Source organism: Megalops cyprinoides, chromosome 12, assembly GCF_013368585.1.
Source record: "Megalops cyprinoides isolate fMegCyp1 chromosome 12, fMegCyp1.pri, whole genome shotgun sequence".
NCBI classification, from domain to species: Eukaryota; Metazoa; Chordata; class Actinopteri; order Elopiformes; family Megalopidae; genus Megalops; species Megalops cyprinoides.
In genome coordinates this window covers 31455714-31477579 of record NC_050594.1, presented here as the reverse complement: position 1 = coordinate 31477579, position 21866 = coordinate 31455714, and the positions used below count along the sequence as shown (strand labels likewise).

Genomic DNA, 21866 nt, shown 5'->3' with positions numbered 1-21866 from the left:
CTGTTTTACTTAATCATTTACTTGTGTTTATTTTACATTTTTAAATGGTAAATCACATGTAAAGATTATACATATGACTTATGCTATAAATTTAAATATTTAAATGAAGTTTATCTTGATAAGAAAATGGGGTTGTACAGTTAATTAAACTGTGGGACAAATGAAGCCAGGAGAATTGTGAGGAACAATCAGCAGAATAAAAATGGCATGTCCCAGGAACCGAGTTTGACCCACCTTTGCAGTGAGGCCTTGCTCTGGTCCCCTCAGGTGAGAGCTCTCAAATAGAGGTTTACGGCGTAAAAGGAGTATGTTCAGTGTTGGTGAGTGAAAGTGTACAGTGGTACGCTGCTGGTAGGATTTCCCTACTGATTGCTCCCTGCCCATGTGCATCTGGCTTCAGCCACCCAGTGCAGAAGTGTTACTTGCAGTTCTTTCCTCCTGTGACTTCCTTGCGCTAATTCCATGTGCAGATGTATATTCAGTGTACTGACATTTGTATTGCATTTAAATCACATCATACTGTGAACAGAACCTTGCACATGTCACTTATTTTTTCCTGGGAGCTCACCAGTCAGCTTTTGGACCCTGACCCGTACAGAGTGTCTCCATCTGATTCCATTCTCCCAATGTTTCCGCAATGTTCAGGGAATGTTATGTAACAATGCCGCTTTGGTTCTCCCCCTCCCCCCCGGCAGAGCCCCGCGGGACGAGGACCCGGCGTGGGACAGGGAGGCGCACAGCGTCTACAGCCTGGTGACGGGGGTGGCCCCGCAGCAGCGCTACCACCCCACCGCCGGCAGCTACCAGCTGCAGTTCGCCATCCAGCAGCTGCAGCAGCAGAAGCTGCAGTCCCGCCAGCTGCTGGAGCAGAGCCGCGCTCGCCACCAGGTCAGTCCGCCTCACAGCCCACACGACCCCCTTTATCTCTCAGCCTGCCTGAGTGCCTGCTTACCACCATGCTGGAATTCCTCCGCTCATACAAACTCATATTGTCAAGAGTCCCCTGGTTTGTTTTTACTTTCCATTTGGCGCGCATACCGAACCATTTTTTTAACCACTCTACACTCAGACCACTCAACAGATGATTTATTCGGACTCGATTGAATAATCTGAACCATAAATATCTAAAATCTTATGTGAGAATATTGCCTTGTCCTGTGGTTTTTGTTCTGTGTCACTGCAACTCCAGATAAGGAGCAGCTTGTGGCTTTCTTTCCTTCCGCTGCTCCATGTCATCCTGAAGTCATTCTCAAAAGCACGGTGAGGGCTGAGTGGAGATGCTCTCTTCTAAGGAGCGGGAGGAAGCCAAGGGTGGCTGAGCGGGGTCCAAACCCTGGGACTTCAATTGTGTTTCTGTGTCAAAAACATTTTGGTACCCGTCTTGATTTCCTTTGATTTGAGTTCAAAGAAAATCAAGAAGCTCTAATTTCTCTCTCTCCTCCCCCCCTTAATGTTTCTGCTTCGTTCGAGTAAAGCCCCGCGTGTAAACAGTCAGGACTTCTGAGTGCTATTGAATTGTATGAGACAGGAAAACTGGATTCTACTGAGAAAAGTCAGGAAGCCCCCGTCTTTTTGTCTGCGCAGCATCAAGTGCTTGTTTATTTTAAACAATGATATTGTCCAAATCCCTGCTAAAAGCTCACACAGTGTCTCACTCTCTAAGGAAAGCCTTCTGTTAGCATTAGCAGAAGTATGCTGGGAATTTCTGCTCAAACCGCCGCGAAATGGAATCTATCGGGAACAATTCACAGGGAGCCGATTCCTTGAATGTAACCATCATTTTTCACAACCAGAAGTCTGTTGTTTCCCACCTTTGTTCTCCTTGGTGCTTTTATTTTTTTTTTCTCTGCATAAGTTGGGTGACTGACCCAACTGGAAGTCATATGACCAGGGCCTTTATCCAGTGAAGGTCCCAGTAAAGTGAAGTTTCAGCAACCAGTCTGCCGGGAAAAATGGGTTTGGAGTTACATTGATCGCAATAAATATTAGCTGTTGTTTGACTTTTGTCATACCTCATTTAAAAACGATTCAAGCAAATATATGTTTGTTACATTACACTACATCATTGTCATTTAGCAGACACTCTTATCCAGAGCAACTTAAATAGACTACTATTTTATCAATTTTTTCTTGTTATACAGCTGGATATTTACTAAGGCAATTATGAGTTCAGTATCTTGTCCAATGGTACAACAGCAGTGACCTAGCAGGCAATCATACCAGAAACCTTTCAGTTACAAGCCCTGCTCCTTACCATCGCACCACACTGTTGCTTGTTGTATGTGACACTTGCGGTTTGCTGAAAGAAAAGCAGTGATGAGCAGCTTGTGTGACACAATTTCACGTAGAAACGGATTAAATGGAAACCTCAACATTTCAGTACTGCGGCGTCCGAAAACATCCCGGGTCAGCGTGCGTTTGTTTGTCCTGTGGGCGGAGGGCCCGGTCAGCGGGCTCCCAGAGAGCGGGCGCGGGGACCGCGGCGGCCTGATGGAGGAGCGGATGCGCCCATTCGCTCGTTTTTTTCGGCAACGCGCTTGTGCTGACATCAGTGTTTCTGCTCGAGGTCGGGCCTAATTAATACGAGTGAGGTGATGTTTTTCTTGGCCCGCGACGGCGCAATTACGCAAGAGTTTCTGTGAAAGTGATCCCTGTAACCTCTCGGCCGCCTCCCCTCCCTGCGCTCTGATTGAGGAGAGTTCACCGGTTCACGCTGCCCCACCAATCACCGAGGGCTCCTCGCCGCAGCCGGGCAGGAGCAGCGCTGGCCCTCTCTCTCTCCCTCGCTCCAGGATGGTGATGATGATAAATACATCGCAGGAAATAATCTGCCCTGTTAATTTGCGCCGTGTAATCATATAAAATGGCGGAGCCCCGAAGCGGCCGAGGCGCCGGTCCATGTTCTCCCCCTCGCACAAAGCCGCCATTTATAGGCCTCGCCGCCGCTCTGTGAAGTCACCGGCTGCTGGTGCGCGGCCTCCACCCTCAAGGCCCCTGTCTGCTCCTGCTAAAACCCGTGTTTGAACTCGCTCCAGCTCTGCAACTCTTCACCTTTGCACTTGCAACATGGTCTTATAGCTCATCTCCTTAGGTGCAGTTTATTTGTATGTGTAGACATGCGGGATCACTGGGCAACTTGTTTGCCCTTTGTTGTATTTATGAGAAGATGGGTTGTGATTAGGCTAAAAAATCACAACCTATAACATGATGGGCAGCAGTATGACGTGGTGGTAAGGAGCAGGCCTTGCTGGTTCGATTCCCTGCTAGAACACTGCTGCTGTTCCCTCGGGGAAGGTACTTAACCCACAACTGTCTCTCACTGTACAGCTGTATAAATGGATAAAACTGTATCCTATGTAAGTTGCTCTGGATAAGAGCATCTGCTAAATGACAATAACGTAATGATGTGTCATTGCTGACCCAGAACAACAGGCAGGCTGGTTTTTGGAGAAACTAACAGCCTGCTGATGAACATAACAGTAACTGCTGATATAAGTGTTGGCCTTGCAGGTGTCTGGATGAGACAGAGCTTTGCCTCAGCTCTTGAATGGTGTGTGTAGCGGAAGCGGTCTCTGATTCAGTCTGCGCTCAGCCGGTACTGATTGGTTTGATGCAGTCATAGCACCAGCACTCGGCACCTGTGGTCGCACGGTCCTGCAAGGCCTCGTCAAAAACCACATCAGTGAGCGAGAAGAACGTCACCGTCCCGCCCCGGCGGGGCAGATTAAGGGGGGAGCCGTGGGAGGTAGGGGCTGTGGGGGGTACGGTTGCAGGGTCAGCGGCAGCTGCGTAACACTTGGTGCTCATGGGAGATTCAAGGAAAGACACAGGCCTTTCCTCCCGGTCCTAGCAGCTAGCATTGCCTCATGGCCTTTTACCCCTCCCCATCCAATAGTATGGCACACAAAGGAAATTCTGTGGTGTCAGCAAAAAAAAAAAGCTAGAAAACATTGATTCTTTAAACATTTGAAGAGAGCAGAGGTGGCAGAGATGCTGGATTGGAGAGGATATGTTTGGAGATGTTTCACTGTCAGGTGGCTGAGGTGAGATGCTGGGTCAGCCTCTGAGGCTCTCTCGTGAGCCAGGTCCTGAAGGCGGGACAAACATCGCATCACGTCTTATCAGAGAATCTTTATCAAAATGTTTGGTCTTAAATTTATTGGTTTCAGTTCATACGAACTTAATTCTTTATGAAACGCACAGAGCAGCATCCCAAGCCTAGACTGTGACCTATAGTTAATTTAAACGCAGTATGCTTTGATCTCTACATCTGGAGAACAAATTTAAGCCTTTTTAAGCCATTTTTTTTTCTGTGATTTCACGCCATTTTTTGTTTATTTCTTTGACCGCCAAACTCATAATGCTGTGTGTGATTAAAGTCAGTCACTGGAAGCTGGGGAGAAAGGCTTTCGAGGTTATATAGAAGCTGTGTCTGAAACAGACCATCCAGCCTAATCCCCGCCGTACGCTGTAGCCTCTGTTCTGCCACTTCTGTGAAGCACGTGCACTTGAGAATGTGTAGTCATGCTTACTGGGAAGATGCTGTGTGTATTAGTGTGTGCGTTTGAGGTTAGACAGGTTGTGCTGATGATGTGTAACTCTTTCAGTGTGTGTGTGTGTGTGTGTGTGTGTGTGTGTTTGTTTGTGTGTATTTGTGTCTGTGTGTTTGTGTGATTGTATATATGGTGTGTGATTGTGTGTGTTTGTATTGTGTGTATGGTGTGAGCGTGTGTATAGCGTGAGTATGTGTGTGTATGTATGCATATGTGGTGTGTTTGTGTGAGACAGAGTATATGTGTGTGTGTGTGAGTGAGTGAGTGTATGTGTGTGTTAGTGAGTGTATGTGTGTGAGCGAGAGAGAAAGTATGAGTGTGTGTGTGGTGTATGTGTGTCTGTGAGTGTGGGTCGGGCCGGGCCCTGCTGTGTGTGCTGCTCCGGTGCGGTGCTGTGTGTTCCAGTTACCGGGCGCAGACTGCGCGGCTCCTCCACAGGCCTGGCAGCCTGCCACCTGGCAGCCAAAGAAAGGTGCCCTTCCTGGCCCTGCTCAACTACTGCACAACTACAGACCCTCCGATGTGGAAATTCAGCTTTTCATTTATCAACACATAAATTGTTTTAAAATATTCTCTGTCACGCTGCCGGCCCTTTGAAATCCACTTCTGGGAAGCTGGAAAACGATTAGGCATTCAGATAGATATATAAAGTAAGAAAATAACTTCGACATAGGCAGTGGAAGGAATGTCCGTGAAATGTTCCCAACACAAGCAATCAATGAACAGTAGCCTTTAAATATTATGGCAGGAAGAAAACAATGTTTACCATATCTTGCAAAACAAAAAGGAAGTCTTGACTCACTTGAAAAATGGGGAATTTTCTGTTACAGTCCATCTGATAAGCAGACGCATTGTGTCCCTTTTGTTGAGATTGTGACATTTTTGAGTGTCCCGCCACTTTCAGCGACAGTCTGTAGGTGTGGGACCCACTTGGATTTGTCCTCATGCAACCTGAGAGGTCAGTTACTGTTGATACCAACATGAAAACAGGAAGTGTTTGGCCTTGAAAAACTGTTGCCATGCTAATTTAATTGAAATTCAGCATTCCAATAAATAACTAGGTCTGGAGGATCTCGTGTTTATTTTTGAGATGTGCCTTCCCCTTAAGTATGCCGACCAAACATAAACCAGAGTGTTTGCTTGAACCCGGCTCCCTCCTGCAGGGAGAGGAATCCTCTCAATAGAAAGATTTAGTGGCAGTGTTCTGACAAATTATTCAGTGTTCAGTGTTCTATACAAATTATTTTGGGGAAAAAAACTACTTTGATGTCTACAAAGCATATCCTCCTGAGGTCATCAATGCAAAAAAATGTGTGGCATATTTTTAAGTCAGTTCTTTGTAGGTTAACTGAGGAGATATCAGAAGTCAGCCCCTGAGCTCTGGCAAACAAGCCCACAGCGGATCCCCTGGAAGAGCAAATCATTTCAGAACTTGAAGCATCTGTGTAATATCCTGTGTTCATGTAAACAGCATGCTTCCATGGGCTGCTTTATTTATGGTTTTCATTAGATTACAAACTGCATGTCGGAGACATGAGAGTTCATTGATCTCTACCTCAAGAGGTCACGCTTGCATCTTGTTGAGGATGGAAAGTAACTGTATAATAAGACATTTGTAGCTTTATGTAATGGAATATATCTTTGAAATACAGTGTTAAAATAGCCCATTGTCAGTTTCTATGGTCATAGGTCTTACATTGGCCATGCTGGCTTTCTGAAAAAAGGCTCTGGTAAGAATCATTGCTCATATGTGTACTAACACTAAAGAAAGTCCAGACTCCAAAGAAGGATGGATAGTGGTACTTTTTCCAGTGTTCTTATATTAATTATTTGTATGTTTTATTTCATTTTCACTTTACCAGTTAGTTTCTTGGAAGAAAATGTCCAAATCCTGATTTTTTGCAAACAGAGGATACTTTAATTTCAATTTTGTGGCAAGTCAGTGTCATGTTATTGGCACTTTATGGTGGCACTGTTTTGCCGTTTGTCTCCTTGCTTTTCTGGTCACTACACCTGACGGCTTTCTCTAGAGGTTCCTACTGTATTGATAATCAATCCTGATTCTGTAAAAACACATTCTTTTGAAGAGCTAGAATACTCTGCGGTTGAAGTCAGTCAGGTGGTATTGGCTGGTAATGTGTGTTTTGCCTGTCTGTGTGGTGGAATTTTGGCCTTTCTGTGTGGTTGAATTTTTCTGCGTATACACCTCCTTCTGCTGGCCTGGACCACACAAAGCACAGCATGTGTGCTGGAAATTGCTGCAGGATTTATTTTTGCCCCCATACTTCTCCAAAGAGCTGAGCGGCAGGTCCGAGTCCTCAGGGACTCCGCTTTCTCGCTCTCGTTTTCGGCAGAGAAACCGGCAGAATGTGGCAGGGCGGATTCCCCTTCATGCGAGGAATTAAAGGGAGTCCCACTGCAGGAGGCGGGAGGTTTTGACGCGCTGCTTCCCGGGGATTCCGCCCGGGGTTTCTCACGGGCCTCCCGCTCAGGGATGGTGGATCTGCGCACGTGTGTGTGTGTGTGCGCGCGCGCGCGGCTTTGTGCCTAATGCCCTGTTCGCGTGTCCTGCAGGAAATCCTGGCAGCGCAGGCCAGCGCACCGGGCCCGCGGCCCCACGGCCCCACCGGCACCCGGGTGTACCAACCTGCCCAGCAGAAGCAGAGCCACGCCCAGGGGGGGCCCGTCCTGGTGCCCAAACCGCCCGCCAGCAACCGGGACCTTTTCAGGAAGACAGCCACCCAGCGCCTCCACAAGTAAGGGTTGCCACTGCCGTGCATCTCACCTCTCCGGATGCTATTCCTGTCTCTCTGTCACAATAATGTTCCATTCTGTGTCCTAATACAAGCGTTATGGTGATTCCAAGTTTAACTGCATGAATCAGTACATTCTGCGCTGGTCATCACTCTGAGAGCCAGGGGGGACTTCCTCCATCTGTAAAGATTTATTCACTTGGCAGCCAGTAATATAGACACAGGACGGTTGGTCTACCGAGTATTTGCTTGTTTGTTTATATGTGAAACTGTACATATTTTCCAGGGGTATAATATTCGCCTCTTCATCAAGGTGAACGCGGCTGAACTCGTGTGAACTGAGCGGAGCAGGCCCACGCGGCAGGGGACCGTGACTCTGTAGCGCTCGCGCAATCAGAGTGAAGGGGAACGGCGGCCGCAGTAGTGGGGATACAGGCACGGGGGGGGGTTGTGTACAGTACTCACCCCCCACCGCAGGGATGATTTCTGAGCGCTCAGTAAACAGTAAACACTAAGCGGTTCAGCTGCAGGGCCCTGTTTAGAAGCGTGGTGGAACCGATATTTTGTTTGGAGATCAGCAGAAGGGGGGGGGGGTTGGGGGGGGAGTGAGAGAGGGAGAAAGAAAGAAAGAAAGAAAGAGGGAAAGGAGGGAGCCCAAACTGCCATCTGTTTCCCACGCTGCAGTATGACTTTATTACAGAACATCTGGCCAAATTACACAACAATCGCCCAAACCTCTGTGATAGCAACAGTTGTTTGTTTAAAGCACATGGCTTCAATGGAGGGCTCGTCTCCCCCAGTAAGCGGGAAGGGCGCTCTGTCTCTCTCTCTCTCTCTCTCCCCCCCCCCGCCTATGTGTGGCGCATCCTTTCCCATCACTCTCAGGCCTCCAGCCCTGTCCTCCAGCAGCCAAGTCCCGCTCCAGGCTCATTTTTGTGGGATGTATTAGCATGTAGTAGGAAATCAAGTGGAACCTCCCACGTTTATGGGCTCCTTTTTCTTTTTCTTTTTTTTTTTTTGCAATGAGGACAACACTGTCACACAGCATGCAGGGCTTTTGTGTTTGTTAGCTTAGGCTATCTTAGCTTAGTCCTCTTTGTTCCGGGGTAGAACATAAGGCCATGCAAGAGTGTGTTAAAAGGGGTTTGACGGGATAATTGGATGAATGCAGCCACAGATCTTCTCTGTCGCCGGACATCTACCCTGCCGGGACCAGGGCTGTCGTCCTGCGGCTCGCGTGTGGGGTCACAGCAGCCGGTGCTGTGAATTGCCTGCTCAGCCTGGGCGGGGGTGGGGTTTGCTCGCTGGGGAAGGTGAGGAGAGAGGGAGCGAGGTGGGGGTGTGGGGGCATGGGGGGGGGGGAGTTAAGGCGATGGTGGGTGGGTGGGGGGGTAGGTGCTGTGTTTGCTCCTCTGTGTGTGCCTTCCTGGCAGTTGCCGTGTTTACCCTCCGCACGCGGAATTCCAGAGCCCCCCTCTCGCTCTGCACCGTCCTGCATTTTTGTGGTCAGCGCTGTGTGACAGGGGAGAGTGTGGGAAAAACGGAAAAACCTAAAGACCAAAAATGCACTGATGGAAGTGAAGAAAAGGGGAAAAAAGAGCTGGGATCTTTGCCTGGAAGAAAGGGATGATTGTTCACAGAAAGAGGAATAGTGTTCTTGTCATGCCTCGTCCTTAGCATGTGTGTCGCCGATATCTGCTGCATTCTGACCTCCCCCTGTCTTTGTATGGCTTCCCCCATGCTTAAGTGAGGCCTGGAACAAAGGCTATTAACAGGGCTGTTTCATCCTCAGACCTCCTCCAAATAGCCAATCTTTGAACCCAGATTTCAATTGAGGCCTGTAATCTCAAACATATGTTGCCTTCGCCTGCTTCCTGCAAGACAATACAGCTATGATAAAGTTTTTTTTTTTTAATTTATTTGTTTTGTTGTGTTTGGAATGTGAATGGCACATATAGCTGAGCTAGTTGCAATGGTGCATTTGCCCAAGGAAAAGTAACTAGTCATGATTTCAACAACACAGTGGAAGCGGAATTCAGACGGGAAGGGAAAAGAATGGAAGGAGATACATTTTTTTTTTTTTTTTTTGATTTTTCCTTTTAGCCGAGGCTTATCTCCATTCGGATGATGAAGAAGGGGTGTCCTGTTCTCGGGCCCACTCTGTCAGCCAATCAGAGGGCAGAACCATGAGGACACAGTACACTGCACCCGCTGATTGGACAAGCTCATCAGCATTTGTTCCAGTCAGATTTTCTGTCTCATTAAATTTTTAGTGGCCGAGAGTAATTACCCCTCGCATGGAATTTGATTTGGTTTCACAGACAGTCCTGCCGTATATTTTTTTTTTTCTTTTTTTCCTGTTGTTTCCATCCAGATAAAAGGCTAGCATCCCCGGAGCAGACTTCCTGTCGCTTGGAGGGCTGAAATAACCGCTTTCCCATCACTCTCTCTCTTCAGCCCTCTGCATTCTGCCCAATGAAGCGTCGGCCAGCGGAGGCATCCCGGGTCGCCTAGCAGGGGCCTGCGGTGGAGGAGACCTCTTTATTATGTGGGAGACATTCCCCTCTTATTGTCCCGCACTCCGTATCCAAGACCTCCTCTCCTGTGAGAAAGTGCTGCTCCGGCCTCGTGACCTCTCCCTCACATAAAACCCCCGCATCCGACTGCAGCGCGCTGGAGGAGGATGTGTGGAGGATGTTTGATTTGTGTGTGGGCGTGTACTGGTTTCTTTAGCTGTACCTTTGGTTTTGACCATCGCATAATTACGGTTAAAACCTATTCATCAAGTGTATTGTGGTAGTAATATCGTGTGTGTGTGTGTGTGTGTGTGCGTGCGTGCGTGCGTGCGTGCGTGCGTGCGTGCGCATATGAAAGAGAAAACGTGTTTGAGTGTATGTGTGTTTGTGCCTGTGTGTGTGTGTGTAGATGTAAGTATGTATAAAATATGTGTTTATGTAATATATAAATGTGTTTAGATAAATGGAATATGGCACACTGTGAGCCTTTAAAGACACCCCGTGTGAGAGGCCGCCTCTCCCGTGTGCACAAAACATGCACACACAAGTCCCACTCTGGTGTGTTTGAAGCGATCCTTTACATTGCACAGGACCTACAGCAGTCAAAGGCCCTTACACAGCCTCCAGCCGGAGGAGTCGTGAGGTCTCGCATTTAAGATGACTTAAGTTACAGATTTAGAAGAAACACTTTGTAAAACAAATAAACGAACGTGTTTCTCATTGCGTTTGAGGAGGGCTGGCGACTTCTGCTTACAGTTGTAACTCGGGCAACTGAGGTTGGGGTATCGCATTACTAATAGCGTGACAATTACAGCAACACTATAAATGTCTGAATTGTTGCTTTTTTTCCCCTGTTTAAATAAAGCCAGCGCGAAGAACTGGAGCTCGGTTCGTTCAGGATGAGGTCGGACAAAGAGGCATTTATAATGGAAACAGGGTCACCCCGTAAAACATACAAACAACATATGTACAGCTGTAGGCATCTCTGTTAATGATGTTCCTTAAAATAAATCCCCTTTGTGGAGATTTTCTGGGAGGATGGGATGGTTGGAAATATTTAATCTAGCTCTTCTTTGAAGTAAACAGCCTCACCCGTGTGCGTGTAATGCAACTGCCGATGCGCTTAAACTGAAGTCTTCCAGGATTCTTGAACCCGCTTTACGTCGGCTGGCTCCATTTGGGCCACAGCGCAGATAACCCCACCACGCTCTCTGGGGACGGCGATGTCAGAAGTCATCTTTTAGCACAATTTCAAGTTATAAAGCCATAAAGCCCAAAGCCCCCCCCGACCTCCCCACACCCCATTTATTGTAGCACTGTGCCATAATTGGCCGGCGTTCAGGTGTAGATATGCTCCAGGAGCTGTGTAATGATTTGAAAGGGGAAACTGTGCAGCTTCTACAAGGAAGCCCTGTGTGCCCTCATTACCTTGTTAATGCTCCTTTGGCAAGCTACTGTACTGGGGCGGGGACACTAATGCCAGCTAAGCTTTATTTATTGTTTGCGAAAAAAGAAAAAAAAGGTTAGCAGATTTAATGTATAGCATTACAAGTCACTCTCGTTAGCCCCCTTTTTTCGCCCTCTTTGGAAAGATTTGCTCAGAGATAAAGAGGTGCATTGTCTTAGCTCCTGCTCAGAGCCAGGGAGTGTGAGGGGTTTCGCGAAGAAGTGGTCTTGATTCATGCCGAGAAGCACCTGTGGGGGGGGCCCGCTGGCTGTGGGGGGGCCGCTGGCTATCCCGAAGGAGCCCGGCGCTCTCGTCCCGGTCTTTGGCACCACAGGCTGACGCCACCAGCACAGGAACAAATAGAGACATGTCAGCTCCTCTTAAACAGCTAACCCCCTGGCCTCTCGGAGGGGGGTGACATTTGCGTTTGGGCAGAAATGGTGGAAAGTGGCAGAATTCCTCACGCCCTTAAGCTTCATTCCCATCTGCCATGCTCCCTTTTACATCCCACGCTCGAAAAAGCACAGTTTTGCCTCTCTGTGTGTCTTTCTCTCACTGACGTTGAAGCTTTGTTTAAAGAGAGGAGGAGGAATGATTCAGATCTCCACACACGCTAATCTGATGGTTACTGTATGCTGGTGCCGCGCCGCTGATGGCTTCCAGGAACTTGGCTGCCTGATCGCACCACCCATCACAGCAAAAAGCAATAACAATAATTATAAATATCAGCTGGAGAATGGGATTTATCTTCCCTCGAATTAGAGCTGCGTGCTGCCGTTTCCCAGGGGGGATGCCTGTGTGTTTCCAAAAGCTTTTAAACTCCCATGCGCCAGTGATCCTAATGTACTTTTCGCTAAGCTCACCACCAAACCTCACGAGGAAAATTTCGACGTGGAGGGGAGAAAAAGAACATGTAAACTGAGGCGATCGAGAGGAGCAGACAGTCTGTGTGGCAATTTCCACCCTGCTGGAAATAGCGAGACGCCCATTTGATCCATGGGCGCAGTCTTAGGGTGGCTGCGGTGTCTGTCTGTCTCTCTCACTCCCTCTCTGTCTCAAAATACCGGTCGCGCGGCCTTTTCCTGAACCGGGCCGGCTCCGAGATCCGACTGGGCCCTTAGGTAGCCGCCGCCTTTGATCTCTCTGTTGCCACGGAAAGGCGCCTTGGCAACGCTTGAAGACGGCACACGGGTAGCTGTAAGTTGATGCATTGCGACTGATCAGATAGCAGCTGAGAAATCCGATCACAGTTGGGAGACCCATTCCTCCCAGGACAGGTAAAGTCGCTCACGGCACCGGAAAGCCAACAGCGAAGTGCATCTGGTACCACGCTGTCCTGCCTTTACCATGTGCAGAGCCATACGGCTGAATTAAAAGCCAAGTTTTCTGAAGGGAAACTTCTGTTCAGTAAGTGTAAACAGTTAATCTGCAAGGAGATTTTTCTGGACTGAACAGAACTTTTCTTTAAGATGACAGGCACTTGTGTTTGAATCCAGGAGTTAATATATACACATGTATAGATTGGATATCTGTGGATGTTTATTATGCCATGTGTCCTCACACATTGCCAACACCTACATAGGAGACAGTGTCATAGCAAACGCTTAATAATGTTCGTTTATTTCTGCTGGCAGAGCGCTCATATTTCTTTACTGTAATAAAAAAACAGTTCTGTTGACCTGTACAGATAAGTATATTGTCATTATGAATTTGATTATTCCTGTCTTAAGTAGGATTGAGGTGGTTACTGGCTGGTCCTTTTTCCTTTGACTGATTTCTTGCTTTCTGGGGAAAAGTAGCGTGTAGTAGAGGAAGAGTTTTTTCAAATGGAGTGTCTACTGCGCAGACAGACAGGGCACAGGAAAGGGAACCAGGAGTGGCCGAGAAGAGGGGCCTGACCAAACAGTGAAGCCTTTTCTCTCTCTTTATTGTGCGCCCTCTGTGCCGGCCCCTGTGCACGCTGGGAAATTGTCTGCCGTGCGTCCGCGGTGCGCGGAGAGCACTGACATGTATCCTGTTTCTGCTTACAGGCAGAGTTCCTCAGAGGCCCACCCCGGCGGAACGGGACCCAGCGTGCCGCACGTCGTCTACGAGGCTGTGTGCGGGAAAGCAGGTGGGTGGGCCCTCTCCCCCCGCTTCTAATTACCGCCTTCCCCCGGCAGCCCGACGCCTCTCCCCGGCCGCGGCCCTTCACACCCTCGCCCGTCTCTGCTTTCCGTGCCGCGCGCCCGCGCTCCGTCCTGCGCGGTCTGCACCCCTGTCCCTGGCCGCCCGCCGGACACACCATCCCGCGAAACGCCGCTAGCGCGGGCTCGGGTTCCACCGACCGCAGACGGCAGGCATAGTGACCATTCCTCCCCGGGGTTTGACGAACAGTATCCGGTGCCACTCTTATTTTTACCCCCGGCTGAAAGGCAGCGAGTGAGCCCTGCTGCATTAGACCGGACCCACCCGCGGTCACATTTTCGCCCTTTCATATATCTGCCATTGATTGTCCCTGTGTGTTACTCCGGGTTTCCCAGGCTGCCATGGAAACGGAAAGGCTCATCGTGAGGGTGCGGGGGCATGGTGGGAATGGCCGTCCCTCTCTAAACCCTGCTGTAGTTTCACAGTGAGGTTACCAGCGACCTCGGCTCAGTCCGCCTCTCCCTTTCCGGTGGGCAGTGCAGTAACAGGAGCATCAGGAGGCTTTAGCCTGATAGCTGCTTGCGTCCTAATTGGAATTCACGGTGGCCGACGGGTGCGTTTCAGGCATTCCCAGCTGTCGTGGGGGCTCTCCCCAGCCCGAGCCCGAGCCCCGCCCCCACCCCGCTCAAACCTCCACGCCAGCCGCCCCCCCCCCTCTCCGGATCACGCCTAGACCGATGGCTGGGGAGTGCCACCCCCACTGGTTTACGGGCGGTGAGGTGAAAGCACCCTGAAGGCCACCGCTCCCGTGCGTGCCTGCATCAGCGGAACACTTTCTAAACTTCCTAGAGACGGGCGATAAATTCGGCATTAAGGGCAGGGGAGCGCGCGTGTCTTTCTGTTCCGCGGATGGAAAGTTGGCCCTGATCGTGCTGCTTCTATAAATGCACACACCTAGCAATAAAGCGTGCAGCCGAATAAATACTCTCCCCTCCACCTCTGTGTTCATCTGACGCGTCGGTCACGATTAGTCACACAACAGTATTGATTCCATTTAATTATTCTACGTGACTAAGTTTTTTTAAACATTTTGGCCCCCATTCATTATTAAAATGTATTTTTTGGTGGGTTAAAGTTGCTGTGGGCAGAACCTTTGTTTCACCTACTGTTTTTACCACTTTGCTTGAAGAAAACCTTTCGTCACCCTATCTTTAGAGCAGGGTTTAACTTAGTGTTTTGTGTAGACACCATCTTACACAAATAATCACAAGACATGTAATATTAATGTTCATAACTCATGCTTTCAGCTGTCATATCAACCAAGAGATCTTATCTATGCCGACTCCACGTACAGATTTTCCCAAGGACAGTATCATTAAGTGCTAAACTCAAAAGAAAGGTTGTCATGTTCGAAAACTACTCAGTTGGACATATTTACACGTTGCTGCAGTACATTTAATTAAACGCCTTTCATCTTTGTCATGAGTTAGTGTTAGGCCATCTTTCACCCTGTGTGAATTCAGTATCTCTATCACCTTTGACTCAGCTGTGAAATAGCAGGCTAAAATTAAATGACCTAGAAACAATTTTTGCGTCATAGCCCTTGTTATAATTACTGTTCATAAGCTCTGTCTTAATGTTGTCACAGTGTTTCCACTCGAACCAATGCATGCTGTATGCATTGATAAATCTAGAATTACACCATAGGCCCCAGTAATTTTGTACTTCTATTTTGTTCAAAGATATTCCCATCTCTCCTTTGCATTGATTGATAAGCATACACTGTTTTCTTTTGCCCAGCATTTGTACTGATAAAATATTTAGTGCAATTTTGACTTGTGTGTTAGATGTTGTGGATTTCAAGATAATTGCTTCTTTGAAATAACTACATGAAAAATAAAGGTATAAAGGTAATAAAGGTATTCATTAATTATAAATAAAGCTGAGGGCTGTTCTGGGGAATCAGGAAGTGCAGGACAGAACAGGTGGGTTTTGACTCATCAGTAGACATCCTGAAAGGATCACCTGTGGATCTTTATCGGTCAGTGAATGGCAAGAGCACATGTAAAAATACCAGTAATACACTGAAATGAGATGGTGTATTTATTCAAAAGTACAGTGAAGTACATTAATTACAATTAATACAGGAATTAAAACTAAATAACAATAAATTTCCCTTGAGGACAAGTACCAGTTCTGGTTTTTAGTTGTATCTCATTTCCCACAGCAATTCATTAACACCAGAATCATGCAGCTCGTTTTGTGGCAGGTCTGTGTGTCGGTTTGTGTGGCAGTCGAAAGTCCTGTTATCAGAGTAGGGCAGAAACTGCCGATCATGCTGACAGAAAATGCCCTGGCCTGCTGGCCGCACAGAAGGGCCTGCAAGTGTGCTATGGAAGACAGCATCTAATGGGATGGAATCTTTTAAATCCCCGTGAAAACGGCCTGTTGGTGTGGTAGGCATGTAAACCTTACTGCTCCCTCAAATCGCGTAATTCCGATCAGATGTTGCACCGAAAAAACACTGGCCAGCTGATGCACATGAATTTTATTCCCCCTTACATCAAAGTGCTGAGAAAATCGCCTCTCAAATTTTACAATTTGGACAACTTGTTTCATCAGAAGTCTCAAAAAAGGAAAAACGAATCGAGGAAGTACTTAGCTTGTAAGTGTTTTTATCATCGCTATTTTCAGTATTATTTTAATTGTATTATTTTTTTTTCCAGTGTCCTGAGTGGCTCTGCATGCTCTTCTCATTCTGGGGTTACACAACTCTTTCCATCCTGGAGGCCTGAGAACAGGCCTGGAGGACCTGTTGATTTTATTGCAGTAACAGTGATATTAAGCAGTTTTTGCTGCACATCTGTTAGTCTGATCAGGGAAATCATTGCAGCCTGACTTTTCCAAACTTCTATATGTTTATGTGTCACACCATTTATCATTGGAGCGTCTCGCAAGAGCCGGCCCCTCTGAAACTCTGCGCACCCCCACCCTCCCAGTGCAGCGTTCTATGGGAATTGGTCGATGGCCTGCTATTGTGCAATACTTCTGTGTCTATCACTGCTGCCGAGAATTCTTTCCCTTTTTCTCTCTTTTTTTGTATTTAAAGCAGGAGCATGAAGGTTGGCTTGCCTCTGCACAAGGTCTTATAAAGCCACCAGTAACTGAAACCTGATCTGTACAGAACATCTGAGTATCATAAATGCATTTTGTTTTTCCGTCGTTCCGCGAGGTGCGGAGGGAAGGGGGCTGTTTTGGTTGAGAGTGTCAAAGGGAGAGACGGTGAGGAGGGGTGGGGTTGGGGTTGGGGCGGGGGGGGGCAGAAGCAAACATTTTAACAGGCGAGGCTCAGCCATGCATAGAGGATTCAGAAGCCCGTGCTGCTGTTGGTGGTATTTACGGGGTTTGTTTTGAGAGTCTGCGCGGCCTCTGTGGAGATTAAAGCCTGAACGGTGTTTTTCAAAACGCCCTGTGTCCCCTGTGCTCAGATCAGTGGGCTCCCCTGATTGACTCTGACAGGGGAGTCATAGCAGATCCATATAGACAGCATTCTCCCTGATCAGCTGTCAGGGCACATTAATCACAGGCATTCTCTCGCGCACGCTTGCTGGCACATCTCTGCCATTAAAAAGCTGCGAAAGGCGAGGACCTGTCAGCTTTTATGAAAATAGTTTTAACACCTAATGCACAGAAGGTAGCACAGAGGCCTGGTTTGAAAAAGCTCTGCGAACTCCTAAGTTAGCAGATGAAGGTAGATTTATTGCGTGCCGTTTGAGGGCAAACGAATGTGGTACTTGTGTAGTTTGCACTCCTGTGTTTGGGGAGATCAGACTTTAAATGTAGTCAAACCAGGGAGAAACTACAGCACTGAGCAGAACAGGCCAGATCACACAGACAAGATGGAGAAAAAGAAAGGATTTGGTATGCCAGGGATTATTAGTTATTTTTTACCTCACAATAAAAAAATTGGCAGTAAGGTATGTGAATTTGCACTTTCTAGACTTAAAAATGCAAAATTAAACAAAGAACCGCCAAATTAGTCTTCTCTTTCAACTATTATTTCCATTTTGGCAGTGGGTGGTAGTTACTTTGCCCAAACCAGAAATCTCTCAAGACCTCATTTTTCATACAACTTTACTATCATGTTTTTTTTTTTTTTTTTTTGCTTTTGAGACAATTGTTTTTGCGAAGTTTACTCATCATTTTGCATTCCTTTAATTTCTTCAAGCAGTTACATTAATGTCCGACAGAGGTGTGTAATTTGGGGGAAAAAAAGGAGGAGGAATATTAGCCGTTTCTTTTGCTGAGCTAGAAAAAAAGGGCTGTTTCCAGCAGTCGTGTCACCAGATTGGAAGTTGGGGAGATGTTTTCGTTTTCCAGCTCCTTCAGGCCTCGCAGTGTAAAAGAGCACCAAAATAAACAGTCTGTGGAGAGGGAATGAAAGAGAATAGTGTTGGGGAGCACAAACACGGCAGACCCGACTGCACTCGGAATTCCTTTTCTCTCGGATTCCTGGCGCGGGGCCAGACGACATGCAGGAGAGAGAGAGAGAGAGGACAGGAGGACAGAGCCGGGGAGCAGCTGCGCCTGTCCACTGATACCTGCCCCTGTTATAAATAACCTTTACTATTGCACAAACTAGCGCTTTGCCAGACCCCTTAGTCCCACACAATCAGCTCTCTTTCAGAAACTTTTCCATTCCTTTCTTTTCTAAATTGAGAAGGGCGCTGGACGTATACGAGAGAGATCTGGACAGGACAAGCAGTGGCCTGGATTTACTTGTTTACCTGTTGTGTTCTGTGCTAATCTGTACTGTGATGTTGGAGCTTACCTCCATTGGGAGATCATCTCTTTGGCCTTCCATCAGACAGTGGAAATGGCCTTCACTCTCTCTTTTTTTTTTTTCTTTAAACAACCTCAAAGTCCTCAGACGATCTGTGGCTGTGGTAGTTTGGTTTTGGCTTTGCCTAAGTATACTCTGACCAGAGAAACATGAAATACACCAATTTGCATGTTAACACCCTGGATCGCGTATCACATTAGCGATTTTCCAAGGAAAAAATGGTTTTTGTGTGACTTTGCTTCAGCCCCTCAGTGCTTGTCTAAACACATGATGTAACTTTGCCTAAATTAAATAAGCCTTTATTTTGCAGAGGTCAATGATATTATGAATATTCCCTCATGTATTACCATGTATGAAATCTTGGGGGTTTAATTTGATTAGCCACTCTGGCTGCAGCGAGGCACTGGGCCAGGAAACTCATTTGGGACAGAGATGGCTGTTCTGGATTTAGTCTGAAGGGACTCTGAGTGCCTCACAAGGTGCTCAGTCACGCGCCTCCTAATAGCTACCCCTTGATTGCTCCCTGTGCTGTTATTGCGAAAGCCGTGCTGGATAGGCTCTCAAATTAGTCTGTTATTACCATCAACTTACCTGTTGGACACGCTCCTCCTACACTTTTCACCTGGGATTGGTATGAAAGCACATGAAAGCACACAAGTGAAGGATGTTGAGTTTAAGCTGAGTGTGCAGTTTGCAGTTTTTTTCTATTTGACTTGAGGCACTTCTTTCCGAGGCCCATTTTTACTCATTTTACCCCATTTTACCCATTTATTATGGGATAGGTGCATTCTCTCAATGTCTGGAAGTCTCCAGCAGAGTTTTGGCTCTTCCTGGAGAGGTGCATGTTACAGCCCAACAATGAAACACACCTCTTCTCACTTGCGCGAGACATTCCGAAGTGTGATTACCACTTCCGTTAAAACCTTCACACTGCAACGTGCTTGAATTCTGCCACAAACATCTGAAACACTCAACCAAAACCTAATGCCTCAATGGAACCCCTCCTCTGACTATCTGCTGTTTCCTCTGCCTCCTCAGGGCTCTCTATGTACAGCAAACTGTTCCAGAGTAACGGCTCCAAGAACAGGTGAGAGAGAAGTGAGAGGGGACCCTTACCTGGAGTAAGAAGCATCTGGGCTACTGTGTCCCTCCCACTGCATCTCCAGGGCTGCGATTAAAAAGGGGGACAGCTACACCTCATACGCAAAGAGATGCGTCATCGTGAACCAACGGAGTGAAGGCATGCATGTGAACCCCGCGAAAAACAGTCATTGTGGCCGTCTCAACTGTAAACCCTCAGAAAAGGGCTCCCTCAACGTGGCAGCATTTTTTAGGCCTGCTCGTACGCAGAACTTAATTTTGAGGTTTGCTGCTTTGTCCGTGCTGAAATTTGCTATGCAAGAGCTTTTAAGATTTGGACCAGTACATTTAGCAAAGAGCAGCTGACACCCCCCCCCCCCCCCACCACCACCACCCCCATTCTTCGTGTGAAACCCCAGGCTGATACTGAGCCAGTCCTCCTTTCTCCTGTGACACAGTGCAGACGCGCAGTCAAGTCCTCTTGACAGGAGCTGCTTTCTGTTGCTCTCCCCAAGCCTTTCCGGTGGCCTTCTGTCCCCCCCAGAGCAGTTGTTCCCCACTCTCCACCCCCCCCCCCCCCCCCCCCCCCCCTTTTCCCCATACGAGTGACACTGTAGAAGGACCCCGCTGACGGATGCTCCCAGACAGCCGCCTGCAGATTGGCTCTGGGTACCGCTGCTGCCATGGGGTGTCCCGGTTACCAGTTAGCCGGCCATTAAGAAGCGTGCCCAGAGCCAAGCAAATCACCCCCCATGTTTATAGCTGGGAGCTGTTCGTCGCTTAGCGTTGCCACGTTATTACATCAATATACAGATGAATTCCCTTGGCCTTTAAAAGCTACGGAGGCTTCAGTGTCTGTGTGCAGAAGCAGAGCTCAGTGGCAGTGTTGTAATGCCACTATCTAATGCACCACATGCTACTGGCCATCATTTTAGAAATATATCCCTCAACAGTGTTAAGAAATATAAAGATGAAGGAACTTGTTTCTGGAGAGGGGTTTGCAAGCAGCACTTTCAGAACACATAAGAACTCTTGTCTATTATCTCATGTTAAACCTGCAGTTGCCTGTTCCATACACATATCATATTACCAGGGGATTGTTAAGAGGGATATATAAGAACATTGTATGAATATTTGGTGTGCTTGTTGCCTTTGAAAAATTCAGCTCCTTGTGGAAAGTTTGTACACCCCAAAGTCTTCAAAGCCTTGGAGCTATATAAATATCAACAGACCTTTGTAGTTAATCATTTTTAGCATGTTTTGCCCACCCTGAAAAGTCTCTTAACAACATAAATTGGCTCTTGGAAGTGTTTGTTCAGAAAGCAAGCTTGGATGGTGCCCATTGCCTTTTACAAGCCTTCACCTGGGCACTGGGGAGAGACCATACCTGCAGTCATTTCAGACACATGGCACACATTATTTCACTGTTTGTTTGCTGTGAAAAGGTTCAGTGCTTCATTATTTGGAAAAGCCTGGTTTTATACCTGTGAATTGCTTTGGTTGATGTATGTATCTTGATCTTTTTTTTGTAACTCCTCAAGAACAGAATACTTGAAAACTCTTTTACGTGTGACCAAGCAATAATTTAAAACTTGAAGAGGACCCTGTTGTTTGTTGCTATCTATATTTTAAATGAAATTATTTTTTTTATACAGAAGTATGTTATCGATGGGTAAATCAGTGGTGTAATGCACCATCATATTCCAGAAGCTTTTAGAATTGTAATTCTACTCACTGACAGCATCCAAAAACATGAGGTGTAGACCAAAGCATTTAAAGCAGTGTTTTTACTTACCTTGTACATATGTACAACAGCAATATTTGCAATATTTCAAGGCAGTCAATAAAGAGTTGACAGCACCACTTCAGTCTATACATGCAGTATGCTAAGATGCTAAATGCAAAATGCTCTCAGAGATTATGATCAATGTAAGTACAGTGATCAGTAATAGAGTAACCCAGTCATAGTACTAAAGGCCCGACATTCACAGTCTCTTCCTGGTTCCACACTGATCTACCCAACAAGTGATATACTGCATCTACAATACAGTTGCCATTTTAACCAAGGTTATTAATAACACCACTGGTGTCACTTTTGCAAGCAGTTACACTTCTCATGTTTTAATCAGGTCAGTGGATGTATAAATTGTGTTTTTAGAAAATGTTTTTTTTTTTCTCTTGAGTTCTCAATAATAAATACAAAACAATGCAATCAGAGGTCCTGAGCATTGTTGGAAGGTAACAACTGTATGTGCACAATTTCCAAATTTTGTTTTTGTTTTGGTGATTAAATCTGATATGTTTGAGATTGAGATAATGTAGCGTTCAGTATAATAATTTGAAAATGAGCCTTCCCAGGAATAGAGTTTCATTTCATTTTTTTTGTCAAAATGCCTGGAAAAAAGGGCAGATATTCTTTTAGGAGAACACCGTGACCCTGGAAGGATGGGGGCTGGTCATGTTTGTGGTTCCAGGGTCAGTTAGCACTACCAGTAACGCTGTTGCTGCAGTGAACTGTGGTGGAAAGATTCAGGAGCAGTATTCCAG

The 21866-nt window shown here is 47.0% G+C and overlaps 1 protein-coding gene across 1 annotated transcript in view; it reads left to right on the top strand.

Moving 5' to 3' along the window:
- ttll5 (tubulin tyrosine ligase-like family, member 5) overlaps positions 1–19688 on the top strand; it is a 77047-nt gene extending 57359 nt beyond the window's left edge. Inside the window, exons 30-33 of the mRNA XM_036541500.1 lie at positions 696–888; positions 7128–7309; positions 13300–13382; positions 19278–19688. Coding sequence (XP_036397393.1) covers positions 696–888; positions 7128–7309; positions 13300–13382; positions 19278–19330 — 511 coding nt within the window. The 3' untranslated portion in view covers positions 19331–19688. The remainder of the gene's footprint in view (positions 1–695; positions 889–7127; positions 7310–13299; positions 13383–19277) is intronic.
- The last annotated feature ends 2178 nt before the right edge of the window (positions 19689–21866 follow it).